This window comes from Dromaius novaehollandiae, chromosome Z (assembly GCF_036370855.1).
Source record: "Dromaius novaehollandiae isolate bDroNov1 chromosome Z, bDroNov1.hap1, whole genome shotgun sequence".
NCBI classification, from domain to species: Eukaryota; Metazoa; Chordata; class Aves; order Casuariiformes; family Dromaiidae; genus Dromaius; species Dromaius novaehollandiae.
The window spans coordinates 26,845,132-26,861,561 of record NC_088132.1 but is presented as its reverse complement, the minus strand read 5'-3'; the positions used below and the strand labels follow the sequence as shown (position 1 = coordinate 26,861,561).

At 39.2% G+C, this 16,430-nt stretch overlaps 1 protein-coding gene across 5 annotated transcripts in view; it reads left to right on the top strand.

Moving 5' to 3' along the window:
• Positions 1-16,430, top strand: part of LOC112983243 (prune homolog 2 with BCH domain) — a 139,630-nt gene that overhangs the window by 98,815 nt on the left and 24,385 nt on the right. For all 5 annotated transcript variants that reach the window (XM_064501911.1, XM_064501917.1, XM_064501913.1 and 2 more), the window contains exons 10-11: positions 12,108-12,187; positions 13,110-13,310. In XM_064501911.1, coding sequence (XP_064357981.1) covers positions 12,108-12,187; positions 13,110-13,310 — 281 coding nt within the window. The remainder of the gene's footprint in view (positions 1-12,107; positions 12,188-13,109; positions 13,311-16,430) is intronic.

Here is a 16,430-nt window from a genome sequence, read left to right as displayed (position 1 = left end):
TTTTGTCAGTGAGGAAGGAGTGAAAATATTTCTTGGTTGTAAGTGTGGTGAGCAAACAAACGATAGCGAGGTGCAGAAGGAACTGGAAATTTATAGGATGTCTAAATATGAGCTAGTCAGAGTAACACTGAGAGGAGACGCGTGCTGGGTCGGTAGGTGTAGTTAGCCAGAATCATTCTAACTGAACGGGGGGGAGGATGTCGTTTCTGGGCTTACCTGTATTGATGCTCCTGGGAAGCAGAGCTATGCTGAGGAAAGGGGAGGATGCACGCAGCTCCCGCAGCAGTGTCAGGAGGCATTAAGGCAGCCATAAGCGGGGGGGATCCGAACCTTACCCTGCCAAAGCACGTTTTCTCAGGGCTGCTGTCTTCCTCCCACCTACTCTCACCCATGCTCATCGCTGATCTCTCTTACGGGGCGTGGGAGTACTGAAGTCAAAGCAACCTTTGATTCCTGCCTTTGATTAGTCTGGCAGTTATTTGGCCCTGGGTAAGCACGGTCAAAATTATGCAAAGTTTTGTATCATTAGAGGTAACTGTAGTGTTCGTAGATGTTTACTACTCGTAAAACTTAGAACCTGCTACACTCAGTTTATCATGATATTATAGCATGCCCATAACATTCAGCAGTAATAGGGGAGCAGTTACAGCTTGTAATATATCTGTAGCAAGAGGCAAAAAGAAGGCATTCCTCAAGCCACAATATTTTTATTCAAACAAAAAAATGCAGCTCTCAGACTTATGAAGAAATAATTTTGACAGCTTCAGGGAATATTGGTAAGTTATTTATATCACTGTAGTGTCCCAGGGTGTGAAAAACAGACAGCAGAAGATCAAACTTCCTTGTTTCAGGCTACCAGATGAAAGCTGACTCTGTCCTACAACAACAAGATGACTCTCATTAGCAGAAAATACCAGCAGCAAACTTACACAGCTGCTCTTTATGGACAGCAACCTGGCAGAGTAAAGCTTTGCCAGACTGTGTAGAGCAGGAGAGCTTATAGCTGACCTTCCACCTGCGTTTCCCAAGCTACAGTGTATGAGGAATGCCTTGTAGGTGAAGGAAGAGCCCTGCTTTCTAACCTCGTTCCTGTACATTACTTTTTCAGTCTGGCATTTCGTATCACTCTGGCTCTTTCACAGTATATTTGTATGTCTGAGATTCCTGTCCCTCCCACGTGTTAGCTGGTTTGTATCTTCCCGCTGCTCCTGTGGCCCTTCCAACGTAGTGACGGTTTTACTTCTGGAGAGAGCTGGTGGCTTTCTGCTCCTCCTGAATCCCTTTGCACGTGCCTTTTTAGACCTGCCCACTGCAGGGTCCAACCGTTTCTCTGGCTCTGGACACACTGCTTCTGCCAGAGCAAGCAGGCTCTAAGCTGCCTTGACTGGGGCTGGTATTAGCACTCATGGGCCTTGATTAGGTGCCTCCTCTGGGTCCTGGTTGGACTTTCCCTTCGTTCTCCTGAGTTGCAGGTTACCTAATATGGATGCCTCTCCTCCTCAGTTCCTAATTTACACTCACTGGGATGTTTCCATTTCAGTCTGCCCGACTGAGATGCCCTTCCAACATCCGGCACTGTTACTCGCATTCCCCTGTTATCTGTTATGTCTCAGACAACTACAACTTTAAGACAAACTGAATTTTAACATACCTTCTTTTTAGTAGCTTTTCTTTAGCTCATTCGTGGCCAAGATAGGGGAAAGGTAGCTGTTAATGGTTTATAGCTTTGCTACTTTGAATCTAAATTATAATAATATCTGAATATAAGCTGTGAAATCAAAATTATGCAAGCTTAAGGTGGAAATTTAGATCAGATTTGAGTCTAAATTATAATAATATTTGAATATGAGCTGTGAAATCAAAATTATGCAAGCTTAAGATGGAAATTTGGGAGACAATGACACGAGCGAGAGAAAAAGAGAAGGAAGCAGACCTTCTCAAGATTTAGGGTATTGATACAATTGAAAAATGAACAGTCAGCTGAGTGCAAAATAGAAGGCTAAGGGATGAAGTAATAAATAGGAGCAGAGTTAAGTTTATTTGGACAGGAAAAGATAGAAGTCATATAGTGTAAAAAATTTTGCTATATATCTTTTTGTGGCTATCAGCATATTATAAATTGTGCGAAGGGTGAAATCAAAAGCAAAGGAGTGATTGAAGAAAACCCTGGTGATTTAAGGAGCAGATGTATAAAAATGCTATGTATCTGATGATGTTAAATGAGTCTTTAGCTCTGAAAATTGTCCCTACACATCTTTTATCATGTGAGCAAAACAGGATTCACCAGCAGCAGGATGCTTTGTTAATATATTTGATTCCAGCTAGTAGAATATGTCGGTTAAGTATCACCATTGTTGCACGTATCTGTGTTCTTACACACATAGAAACAAATCCAGTAAGTAATGCAAAAAGTTGACAATATTACAAAAAGAGAAGTAGAAAACAGGAAATAGTCACTAAAGTTAGAAGTTAGATCAGTTGCAGAACTAATGGGCTATGTTCTAAAAAACTGTCAGAGGCATTTTTGCAAGTCTTCATTGGGGAGCAAATGTGTTTGGTAAGTTATAGACTGTAATAATAGATAGAGAGGAGTTCTCACAACCCCACTGAAAATCTTGGGGAGGGAGGGCATAAAATGTACAACTTCCTAAAGATTTTCTGCTTCTGATACTGCAAGTCCCATCCCATAAACTACTCTCAAAGAATTAATGTATTTCCTGTAAGTGGCAGATGGCTGCATAGGCTATAGGGGAGACATCAGTTTTTCAAGTGCTGTTCATCTGCCAGGTGCGTCATCTCAAACTGCAGGTATTCAGATGAAAGGTCTTGGCAGCACGGCGTGACAAGAAAATGGTCACCATGAAGTGTGTGAGCTGGAAGGAAAACTATTTTTAAACTGAGGAAAACTAAAATTGTATTTTCTCCGAGATTAATTCTCCAATGAAGGTGGATGTTGGGAAGCAGCTCCTGGGGCTAGACCTGGCATTTTGATAATTTTGTAAAATACAGTGTTCAAACAAAACGTATTTTCAGGTTGTACTTAGGCATCTTTTACATCACATTAACTGTTAGTCAACTCCTCTTTCTTTGCTGTGAGTACAGTGTACTTGTATAGTTCGTTCAGCAGTCACTGAATAACAGATCATCTACATGTTACTTGTAGAATATTCACAATGTGTGGAAAGAGCATCAAGGAGAGTTCAGATCAGCTCAGATAAGTCTCCTAAAAGCTATTGCTGCTCTGAACGTGCATAGGTCCTTGCCAAAGCCTGTGATCTTTCAGCATCAACCTGGGAGCACCCATCACGCAAGTTCCCCAACTTTGTGTTGTTAATTCCAGCAATTTCCCACTGGCGCAGTCAAGACTAGGCAGCAGCGAGGTAGGCACATAACAGAGGAGAGCCCCTGCTCGGAGGAGAAGACCATATGGTGGTATGCGACTGCAACGCTGAAGCAGAGCAATAGATGTCAAGTGGCATGTTGTTTCCACCTTAAAATATGTTAGTCTCTATATTTATCTAGTTCACATGCTTTTGCACACTAAATTCTGTGTTAAGAGAATACTATTAAAGTGGTGAAGTCAGGAAATGCCTAGCAGGCTCTGCACAGTCAGAGGCATAGTTGGCAATAGTGTTATTTTGTGGGTACAGTCAGATAACACCGTCCTAAAGAACTATTTTCTATTCCTGTCCACCTCACAGAGTTCGTATGTGGTGCGGGGCAGGTCACTACCACCAGTCAGCTGTACAAGGAGTCAGCAGCTGCTGTACTGACTTCTCTTTCTCCTCTGACCCCCATCTGATTTGTTCTTAATTTTCTGGATGCCAAAGTGAAGCCCCTGAGGTCTGACTATCCTGATTTTTTTGGTGGTACCTAGTCTTGAGGAGCTGTAGAGGCATACAGAGGATGCTGTAAAATGCTAGTATTCTTAAAAAAACAAGGTCATTAGACTTCTTATATTGGGCATTCACAATGAATGGACACTTTCAAACTTCTCTGCTTTTGTAACAGTGAATAATTCCGTACCCTCACCTCACAGAGCTGTTGTTGAGCTAAGTTAATTAATGTTTGCAAATGTCCAATACTCAGGTGATTAGCACCCCTCAAAGGCCCTGGAAAGGACTGATCCTCCTGTATTCAGAGCAGTGTTTGAACAGTGCACAGTAAATAAAGCTTGGGGATGCATAAAGGACAAGATAAGTTATTGAATGGCTCTTCACTGGGTTGCACTGTCTTTCCAGTCTAAACCATAAGATCCAGATGGAGAACAGTAGCATATCATGACACAGAGATGACAGACCTCTAGGAAGGAGCTTCTGGGGGCTCTGGGATCTGCTGGAGGCAGCTTCAGCCTGTCCTGTGTTCCTAAGACTCCCTTCCAACAAGACATCTAGATTTGGGCCTGAAATCCTATTTCTCTCATTTTGTATTGAGATGCCTTTCTATTTCGTGTGGCTGGAAGTCACAGATAAATGAAGAAGCCTGAAGCCCTGGATTCCTTCCATAAGCCTTTCTGATCCATAAGCATGTTCATAAGGTTGATGAAATAGCCTAGTGAATCGCATTATCACTCAACCTATTTACTTAGATTTGTCCCTCCACGGCTCCCTGCATCCCTTCTTGGCTTTTCCGGCTTCTCTTGTACTGTGATGCCGGGAGGGAGCTGGCAAGGAGTCAGAACAGACAGCCCATGGCTGCTTAGCAGCAGGGAGAGCACTAGCATGTGCTAAAGAACAGCAGCTCCTGTTTTTTAACAGTCTTCAATTGCCACAGGCAGGCAGGGGAGCCTACTGCTCTGAGCGGCTGCCTGAAAAAAATGGGGCTCATGATGCAGAGAAAAGAAGAGGAACAAAACAGGTAGCTGAGCAGATCCTAAAAACTTAAGCTGGTTGCAGAATAGTAAAAAAATGGTCCAAATGGAGAATTTTAACGTTTCAGTTAACATTTTGAGAAGCAAATAATTTAAATCTTCTAGCTAGAACACAGAATTTTCCTGCAGAAAAGATACTACCTCATACAGACATGCATAGCTTTCTAATCCAAACTTAATGCTGAAAATGGAGTAAAAAATGGACATTCAGAAAATACCAACCAACTTCAGTATATTCTGCAAAAGAAGCTTGGTATCTGGGAAATGTAAGAAACTAGGAAGTTACGAGTTTTACTGATTTGTAACAAGGGCTTGCTCTGTGGCTGTAGAGAAAGTAACTGACTTGTTCTTCTGTAAAATGGGAACATTAGCATGTGTTTATCTACTGTGCAGCAGTAAAAAAATGATTAACATTTGCACAGATGCTTGATTAATAAAGCACTTGGCTCAAACGAAGCACCACAGATAGATAATTTTTTGATTTTTGTTTTGTACCCAGAGACGGGAATAAAGGTCTCATGCTACACATAAATTCTAGCCATCAGATTATAGACCTTTTCTAAACTAATTTGTGATTAAGAGCTACCAAGTAAATAGCAGTAGGCACACAGTTAATTTAGTATACTACCATATGGTTGCTAAATGCAACTCTCAGGAGGTTATAAAATTAATCAATTTTTACAAGTCACCTGTATGCAACATGATTACTTTTACACAGCTGTGATTAAAAGTAAATGACTTTCTTCTAATCTCCGATATCCTGGAGTGAATCTCTTCCAGTATGTTCATTTCCATAATGTCTGACTGATTCTGACTAAATCTTGCACGGTGCATGTCACTGATTTGTTGCATACTCCACTGTAGTTTAGGGATCGTTAGTTTTGCTGAACCTAGAAAAATTCATGCTGCAGTCTCCTTTATCACTGAAAAGGCAGCTGTAGAAATTTCTCCATTTATTACCTGGAAGTTTTGCAGCAAAGAACTAGTTTGAGGAAGTTGTTTTGAGGGTTATGTTCAGTTATACGGGGCTAATGTTCATGACTTCTTTCTTTTTTTCCTGCTGTGATTTTCTTCAAATTTTCCTCAGACTGCAGCCATATTTTATCAAATTTTCCTTTTTAACTTTATAGAGGCAATATAGGCTTTATTTCCTAGATCACCTTCTTGTGGCTGTTACCACAGCTGATACTGAAATATGTCCAACATTTCTCTGACTTTGCTTGCAGGTCATTTCTGTCCATCCTACATGGGTAATAAGCATCAAAATGCAAAGACATGCAGACAAAATTAAGATTTGTTATTAGTCCACGAGCATAATCGGTCTCTGAAATAACATGTCCAACTTATAATGCGGTTTATAAAGTTGTATCTGTTAGCAGAAGAATCATCCTCTATTTAAGATACAGGACAGTGATTATTTTTTATATCTTTTCTGTTGTTGTTTGAATTCTGTAACTGAGCACTTCAAGAAGGAGTAATAATTTCAGGAAGTAGATATTTACTGTTATTTTTAAACACTATCGTTGCAAGGCCCTGATAATCTTCTAATCTTCAGATTTTTTTGAACAGAAAAGGAACTACAAATACAAGCCACAAGTTTGGCAGCACAAACGTGTAAAATGTGGAAGAAAGGAAAAGACTTTTTGTTTGGAGATACATGCAAAACAGCCAAATAGTTTCTATTCTAAAAATAAAATCATGTGGCAGGTGTTTAATAGCGATAACAGGAGAGATTTTGCCGTTCTTTTATCTGAGGTGAGGTCAATGTTGGAGTAGCTATGAAGATGGGTGGTAGCAAAAAGCCGCTTTACTTTACTCTTAAGGGTGCTTTCAGTGGGGCCATGCTGAGACCTCGTTGACGGGCGATACTGGATAAAAGCCAAGGGTTTTTTAATACCTTGCAAGGAAAACACTGTACAGTCATGCCCAGTGCCTCAAGTTGTCATTTCTCCTTTTCTGGGCTATGCACTTGTGTTACATCTGAAAGCAGGGTGAGGATGGGAGTCAGAAGAAAAGTACTTTGTGCAAAGTGGTTTTGTGTGTTCTGTAGAAGTGACTCAGGGAAGAACTTAAGTTCCCTTAAGTTTTCTATCTCAAATTTCACAGTTTGCTCATTCTTCCTCAAAATAGCTCGATTTCTCACTGCAAGCCAGTGAGAGAATGGGCCATAAGCAAGCCTTTTACTTCATTTGAGGCCAGGGTGTACCTCAGTAATCTGTGAAATCTGAGGAATATTAAAAAAGGCAGATGTTTGGTTTTTGAATGACTGTTTGCTTTACTTCATCTCCTCTTCTCCTATTTAGTTTCCAAAAAAGCACAGGTTAATATGAGTTAAGGTGATTTCATGCTTGTCATTCTTTCTGTTAATCATGCATTGAAAACTTTATAAAAGCCTTTATTGTCTTGTGAAAAATTAAGTATAACAGTATTGCTGGGTATGGAGGGAAAGGCATGGAAGAAACATAACTTACTCTTCTAGGCGATGTGGTTTGGAGCTGTAGGCTCCACTTTAGATTAAATTTTTGTATTGATGCGTGCAGAAGCCTGGGAAGCGTGTAAAATTTCAAGTCCAGCCAACAAGTGAGTTAATGCTAGTCTGGAGAAGAGGGATTCACTTTAGAGAGGTGAGTCATCCTCGGTAGCAAGCTGTAGGTAGGTGCTCATTCAGAGTGACACACGGGAGAGATGATTTGCTTGATGTTTTGGAATAAAGAGTGTAACGCGGAAAGCGGTGATATACCACATATGACACAAGGGTGAGGCAGTGCAGCCCGTAGGGATTATGACATACTGCTGCACGTATTCAGAGTTGCTCTTTCCAAAATAGCAGAATACAGCTATATCTAGAAAAGTCAAGAAGGATCATGTTTATTCTGAGAGCTACTGGCTTGAGAGAGCACTGGAAAGTATATAAAGGTTATGAGTGCATTGAGCTGTAAGAATGTATGCATCAAGAAAGGGCAAGCAGCCTTTCAGCCTCAGCTCTGTCTCTCCTCCTTTCATAGGCATTTGGTATCTGGCTCTGAAGCACCTTTGAGAAATAGGGGTTTTTTAGCTACTTCTGAACAAGTATTTAGACCTGACTTATCAAAGCAAATATGCAGTAACCTGATTCTCGGTGCAGCTGATCTTTGAATGGCTGGTCTGTGTACCCCATAAAAGAAGTCATTTACAACACAAAAAGCCTATTTTACTTTGACCTCTGTTTCAAGTGAAAGATCTTTTTTTTTTTAAATCAATCCAGCAAATCATACCTGATTAGAATGATGCTTTCTAAGGTAGCTTAATTTACTCCTTCAAAAAGGAGCATTCAATAGAAGAAATGTTCTCTTTTTCTAGTACTTTTGGCCATATCATGCACGACATTGATTGCACCTGTATGGAAGGCAATGAATTCTGTAAGCCACAATTTTGGGAGTATGTGAAGTCGTCTGTGGGTAAAGAAAGAGGAGGAGGTAGTTGCTTAAGTTAAGTTTCTGGAGTCCATCCTTCATTACTAGAGTCCCTGCGGACATCTGTTGCAACCTGGCGCTCTCCCAGCTAATGCCCAGCCAGAAGTTTCTCTGCTGGGTGGTGAGCAGCTCAGCATTAACACGCTCACAAAATCCCCCACAAAATGGGGAGCTGTGGCTGTAGGAAATAAACTTCGTCCATATCTCACTCATTTTTACACTGGTGAGGAGTCTGAGGAGCAACATAAGGGACAACATATGTTGAGGTACAAGGGAATATAAGCCATACCTTCCATGGACTAAACCTGCTATTTCAAAACACTGTGTTTGAAAGATGTCTGCATTGCCTATTAATTTATGACTGAACAAGTATTAATCATAGGTTTTAGAAACAATGAACTTCCACTGAACATAGCAGGATATATATTTCTTTAATCTTTAATCTGTTTGGGCTCTGCACAAGGACTCTAGAAAAATATTACTAACCAAGAGCTGTTTTCCCTAACTTCTCCCCTTAAAATCCTATTAACAGTTTACTTTATAGTAAATGAGAACCCAGATCTTTCAGGACCACAGCCTCTTCCTTCCCAAATCAAATACCCCAACACGAATGATACGGATTACTGACATTAAAAACACTGAACCATCCAAACAGTTAGCGATTCTCAGACAAATGCTGATGTTGTTTGCTTACGATCTCTGAGCGAGGGGTTTTCTTTGAGTATTTTGCCTCTAGCAGCAGCTGTATTTCAGCAGAGGTTCAAATCAAAGCACACGAAACACGTTTATCGTTTGGAACCCCAGAGTACACCATTCTTGGGAACATACATCTAATACGAAATATCTGGTTTTCACGCAACTGTGCTACTCCCACTGAAACCAGAAAAACACTGGAAATTTATCTCATGAAAGTGGAAGATGTTCTAGAGAAAGCAGCAATGTCAGCTGAGAGTTCATGCACTTTTTTTTTTTTTTTTTTTTTTAAGATAAGGATGCCACAGGGAGAAAAGCAGTCTTGAGGCAATTCTGGAAATGTCATGATTTGGGATAATTCTGTCCCAGGCATTACTAAAATTCTAGGCAATTCTTATAAAATTCTGAATGAATTACTTGTGCCAGTTTGCTTTTATAGATGATGCTGTCACTGTTTCTGTAAAGACAGCATATGTAAAACCCAGTCATGCCCTTATGATGCAGAGGAGACGATGATCTGTGTTCTACCCAAACATTTTTACAGGACTGCAGAAAATACTGTCTCTTTTTAATACAGTAAGCTATTTTAAGTAATAGGCATTTTTACAAATATTCCTTATTATTGAGATTTCCAAAACCAAGAATTTTTTAAATTTAGGGTTCACCCTCTTTTTATAGCTCACTCTTCATGCACTGTGTGAAAAGATCATTTCCTTTTGAGTTAGTTTCTGCAGTGATTTTTGAAGCTTGTTCAGTATGGAATTGTCCTTTGGTGTGATGAGAATTTAAGAGATTTTATAAATTAATGCTGTGTGTGTTAGTATCAATAGCCCCTTCCATCTGGCCAAAATATTCACGCCCTTGAGCACCCATAAATCATCATCTCAGTATTCCTAAACTGCTGTAATCAGAGAAATTTTCAGTTTCAGATGTAGGTTTTTACATTTTGAAAGGTTAATAAAGCCCAAGGTAAAATCTTAATCTGGATTTAAAACACATTTGAAATATTCGTCCTCTCCCTGCACTGTTTCCACCACAATGATTTCTTATATTTTCTTTCTTAAGGCCTTAACTTATCTGGCTGTCACTAGTACCAGCGCTTATCATTAGATTTCAGCTTTGTCTCTGCTAAGTTTGGAAAGATAAATTAGACTTGATTGCATATATTTTACCATGAATTGGACAGACACCAGAAAGAGTCGAAGACTGTAATGATTTGTTTACATTTTCTAAGTAAATTGTGATGATATTCTGTGTATCAGTTTTCTGTACAGCTTCTGAACACAGATGATGCTAAAGAGTAGAACAAAAGGAAGTGGTAAATTACAGGCAATTTGTGCCATTCATTTTATTCATGAGCAACATGCTTTGATCAAATTTCTTTAGCGTGTGTCCAAAAAGAAAGAATATTGCAAGCCTTATTTGACAGTAATTGAATGTATTCCAGACGTGGTGTGTTTTGTAGAAATCATTAAGCAGTTAATCTGTGTATTTGTGAAAGATGTATTCTGCAGTGCCTACAGATAAATCCAGTAAAATTAGCAAGATCGCCATATGTTCATTTTTATTGAGATGAGACCTGGCCATGAGTTTTGTGTAGCCCAAATATGTCTGAACCTAGCCTTGTAGTGTCCGTAGTATCTGTGGCCTCACGAGGGAAACTGGTTTGCCTATCTATATTGGGAATTTGATGGTACGTGGCTTGACAGAGGTAAAGTTTTTTTTGCAGCTTCTGACACAGAGAAGCTTTCTGCTCACTTTAGAGATGTATGTATACCTTTACATATAAATCTGCAGTTAACAAGAAATTCCAGAAAATCTGCTTGTACTCTGATGCGATGATTGGCCATAGATTTCTTGTCTGCACACAGTAAAATAGTTAGGGTAGTCCTCAGGGGGAAAATGAGGATAGGAAGATGTGTGAGAGCCAAGCCAAACCAATTCAGACTGGCCACCCATTCAGCTGAATTAGTTGATGCTGTGGCAGAGGAAAGTACCTCCGTTACTCTCATCACAGCTCTGCTACGGAAATGTACAAACTGTCTATTCTTCAACTGTCTGACTGTATTTTAAAACATAAGGAGTTTGGAATGGAAATGTAGGAAAAATGCTGTAATTGTTTGGATAAAACAAAGGAAAGCTTTTTGGGAGTCATGCACTTTTAGTACAGGTAGTTTTGAATGTCAGCCACATCCTGTAAAGTGTTGTTTCCTTTATACCGTTGAACCTTCTTCCCAGCAAGCTTTTTGTAAAATATTTGAATAGAAAATAAGCATGAAAAGAGTTTGAGTCAATTCCTTTTTACAATTTAAAATAATTAAGTTAATTACTTTAAATATTCAAACACCTTTGTAATCTTTTTCATCTCTTAATATCTTTAACTTGTCATATGTAGGTATGTTTAGTATAATTTCTTAGTATATTCCCCAAAATGTAATCCAGGTAAGATATTTTACAATGTTGTAGCGTTTGAAAAATCTTTAATGTAGTTTTGATTCTCATTTCTATATTTCCTGCACTTTCTCAATGCAGGACATCAACTTCTTCAGTATTGCAAAATGACTGATTTGGGTCAGAATTGCTCTAAAGTACCAGTGATGTCAAAAGAATGAAAAAACCTCATGATCTGATTTTTGCTAAGCGGTAACTGTATATACAACAATTAAAATATTATTACAGAACTCTTACTGCAGTGTGCAGCTTGCGTAGAACTGAAACGTCCTGCAACCTTGTGCCCTATTTGCCTGTTCCAAAAGCTCAACTTAATGTGGGTAGAATGGAAAACTGCTGTTTGCCAGCCTGTTGTTAGTCAGTGCTTAGTCTTGATCCAAAGGAAAATGACTGTGTGGACCTGTGCTGGAGACCTGTGGTCTCCAAAGTCCCTACAGGCATGTGGGTAGATAAGTGGGTAAGAACTACATAACAGAATTACAACAGCTGTGTTCAGTTCTCACTTATGTTAATCTGTGGCCAGACTTTTAAACTGGGTATGTTGAGGAAAAATTGAGTTTCATAAGAGATCACATGAGTTACCTTGACAGCCTGGTCAACTTATATACCTCTAAGATATTGCATTATATTTTACCTCTCAGATTGTTACTGGAGAATGTGGGAATGGACATCCCCTTTGCTGAGGGTGTATTAAGCCCCAGTTCTACAGAAATGAGACCTGGTAAGAGAAGCTCTTATTCATTATCTTAATTATATCTGCTTCCCTTGGCATTTAATTATGCAGTGAGTAGATGTTTCTGTGCTGCTAAGGAACCAGTGTTAAAAAGAAAAAGTGTTAAATTTGCTTTATTTAATTAATTCTGTTCTTCACTTGACAAGTGATAATTGTAGTGTGCCATCTATTTTCTCTTGTGAATTGTTTTCATCCTTCTGTTTAGTTCTTGTGATGTTTAAGTAGTCTTGTTTATCTTATATTTGAGTACAGTCTGAGTGAACTCAACTAGCATTAGAATATATTAATTCAAACAGGACAGCTTAAAATGTGGCACACAACGCAATGGCAAGTGGCAAAGCCAAACCTAACTTTTGTCTTATCGAAGATTACTTTTGGTTAAGACCAATTATGAGACTCAAAGGTGTTTTTATTGTTGTTACTGTATTGAATATTGTACCATATAGTTAAGACTAAAAGCATAGGACTCTGCTTGTAAATCAACACCGCTGGAATAGCAGCGAGTGCATAACAAAACAGATACTTAGCAGGAACATTTCACTCATATGAATTTCTCCCACATTGAGCAAAATGCCACTTCGAAGTTCAAATGATTTCTTTAAACACTCGAGCATTCTGGTTCAGAAGCACATCTGAAGCTTGTTTTTTGGCTGAGAATTATAAAAATATGTAATCTGGATGCTACATAATGTAAGAGCCCTCAGCTACATCTGCTGTTTCTGTGGATGTTTCTTTTATTTTTTTAAACATTAATGTGTGATATCAGTGTGTTATATCAGTTGGCCTTAAATAGCTTGCTGTTACTGAAATTGCTCTGTTGCGGTATACTTGAAGTTGATTCCTAAGTATTTGGGGGATGACTGGTATGCAAGGGAGAGAAAGTTTGTTTTTTCTTCCTCTTTTTTTCCAGAACCTCCCAATTCTCTTGATCTCAATGGCTCCCATCCCAGAAGAATAAAGCTCACAGCTCCAAATATCAATCTCTCTTTGGACCAGAGTGAAGGGTCCGTGCTTTCCGATGATAATTTGGATACGCCGGATGAAATTGACATCAACGTCGATGACCTTGACACTCCCGATGAAGCCGATTCTTTTGAATACACTGGACAAGGTAATGTTCTCATCTGTGCGTGTAGTATAGACACCACAAAGAAGCGTCTCTGTTTCATCCTCTGCTGTTCATGTGATCAGGCTCACATTTGTCAAACTGTAAGTATGGTTAATACATTTTAGAGTTAATGTGGGGTTTCCAGATGTTTTTATTTTCTGCTGTTTTACATCTTTCTTCCCCCTTGTAAAGTAATATATTTCCACTTATGCAGACTGCAGAAAGAAATGGTGTAGCTGATCTTCTGATCAGACAAATTAAGAAGAGCTACTGTGAGAGATTGAAACTGCAGAGTCTCTGTCCAGTAGAAATCTTAGGACTTGTCTGAAAAGAGTCTTTTAGGAAAGAGAAAAGGACTGCTGTCTGGCCTGAAGAACACCAGAGCTAAGTGCACCTTTGACGACCAGCTGTAGGTGACAGTTACAACAGTAGAACTTCAGGATATAACGCTGTACAAAATCTATTGGCAGAACTGGAAAATCTTATCCCAAAGTCTTATTCTTGTCATTATTTCTCTAGATTTTGCTTTGAAGTTTACCAGAATGTAGTCGTTTTATACTTATTAGTAATATTCTGAAGTTCAGGTGCGATTTGTATACTATTCATTTTTCATAATGATGACTAAATGCTCCAGCTGAGTTTTGCACCCAGCCACCCTGGACAAAAGTTGCACCAAAGAGCTTGCAGTAAATACACAAAGTGGACACAGCTCCGTGTGAGAAGTCTTTTCTCATTCCCGTGTACGGTTGGAAAGCTGAGATGTGGAAGGTACTCCTGTGTGGTATGATATGGCTAGCTCAGATCATGGAACAAAATAATGCAGCGTTCCACCAAATTAAATATCCCTTTTTAGCAGAGCTAATTGTTTGGTACAGATAAACCTTGAAGTATGTAACTTGTCTTGCTTAGGAAGAGCCACAGATGCATTACTCTCCCTTGACATCTTAACCTTGAGGCAATGATTTTTTCTCGTGTTATGTATAAGTGTCTTGCACTGTTTTATTTGACTAATTTAACCTCATGATGAATGTAATAAGGTAATAATACTCCTTCCTTGCTAGCAACTGAAGGACTGTATTTACTACTGTAAATACATAAAGATTATAAGCTATTTGTGGGAAAAATGAGTGTGACCATTTTACAGTCTACGACAGGGAGAAACATAAAAATGGATGCTTTTAAACTGAATTTTCCCTTGCTTTCAAATTCTCCATTGCTAATGGAATTCTCTATTGCTAGTGAGGTCATTATAAATTGAAAAATGTATGATCTTTTGAGCATACAAGAACAATTGCATCAGCTTAAGTGATATTGCTAAAGAGACATTACTGTGTACCCAGTCATGCATAAGCATCTTTAATGTCACTTCTCATTAGAAGGCAGAGTTCCTTATGGGCAGATGCAGAGCATGATGATGAGTTACCAGACGGTTGGAATATTTTGTAGCAAAGGTTAAAACCAGCACACACACACACAGACACACACGTTAGTGTGTGCTTGCAATTTTAGAATGTTGTGACTGTTGCGTGAGAGCAAAGATCTCTGCAGTGGAACAGGTTTTTGCCTCTAAGCCCTGAAGTAAATAAATTCAGCTCTAGTGATTTTGGTGACAATTGCATTTATGGCAAGCATTTCCCCCCATCTTTTTTTGTTGCTTTCTAAATGTGATGCTTCATTTGGTTGCTAAAATTGGACCAGTTTCCCCAGATTCCTAAAAGAATAAGAATTCAAGGTGCCTGTGTTTTCTGTGATATTTTTACAGTTGTGTCTTAGATTGGTCTTGAAGCATATTTAGTTGGCAAAGAGTCCTCTACTTAGGTGAACCAGCAACAAAAATAGAAAAGGAAAAAAATCATACTTTATCAGAGTAGGTTAGCAATAAAATAAGTAGGCTATATATTTTGTGGATCTGATAGTCACAAGGACAAGTGTAGTCACAAGTTCAAGTGCAAAATGGCTTATGTGCATGGTAAGTCAGCTGGTGTTATCTCCATACTTCTATCACTCTGCTGTTGCCAGTACGCAAGCACTCCCATAGTCTCGCACAGGTCAGTGTTTCTGGAGTGTTGTACCACACCTGGTGAAGTAAATACATTGCTGCCGAGACTGTACAGAACAGTGATTTTTAGCTCGTGATCCTCAGACTGCAGAAGGTCCATTTGAACTGTAAAAAGCAACTGCGAAAAGCAAGATTCTTGCCATGACTCAAGAGTCCACCTCATCACTAAAAAACTGATGGCTCTGTAAATCAAAAAATACCGAAACCTAAATTTAAAAGAGTGCAGTTGTGCTGATTCTTCATCACCAATGTGCAAGAAAATGGGTGAGAGTGGAAATACTTAAGTACTTGTCTTAAACTAGTGCTCTGGCTAACTTGGGGATTGCTCAGTCATCACGTTCATGGTTATTATTTTGTCACCATGGCATATACTAATACCTGAAATTGAAACATCATCTTTCACAACCAGCTCATGTGTCTGGAGTGAGCTTTTCCTGATTATTACATTAGATGGCAAGAAAAACTGCATGTACTGAAAACCATATGTACCTATAGGTGAAGTCTCCCCTCCCCTTCAAACCAATGTTATTTGGAATGTAAAAAGTGCTAATTATTTTATCTGCAGATGTCCGTTTCCCCTGTGAGTTTCACACTAGTGCATCCTTTTCTGCAATGTCAACACTCCAAGCAGTACAGCACAGCCACTTCTTAGGAGAAGGTGATCTAATATCATTTCTGCCCTTTGTCAGCTTCAAAAATAATTCGTTTGGCTGGTGCCAACATCGTAAGTCTTTTCAGGGTCTTATTCTAGAACATTATTTGCAGTTTCACCAACAAACTTGAGCAGCATCCCCCCAAATAAAAGTTAGTCTAAGTCACCTAACCCAGAAGCTTTTCACTAAAGCTATTCTGCCTGCTGTTGTTCTCTCCCTCAACCATACTCTTTCAACCCTCAAAGTAACCGGCTGACTAGACAGTTTTCCTAGGCTGTTCTGATAATCCCCTGTATCAAATCCTTGTATCTGTTCCGAAAGCGTTTGAGCTGTGTAATAGAGTCCTATGAGGACCATATATCCTTAAAGGAAGAGCGAGTCTCTGAGAACTTGTCAAAATTTGCATAGTTC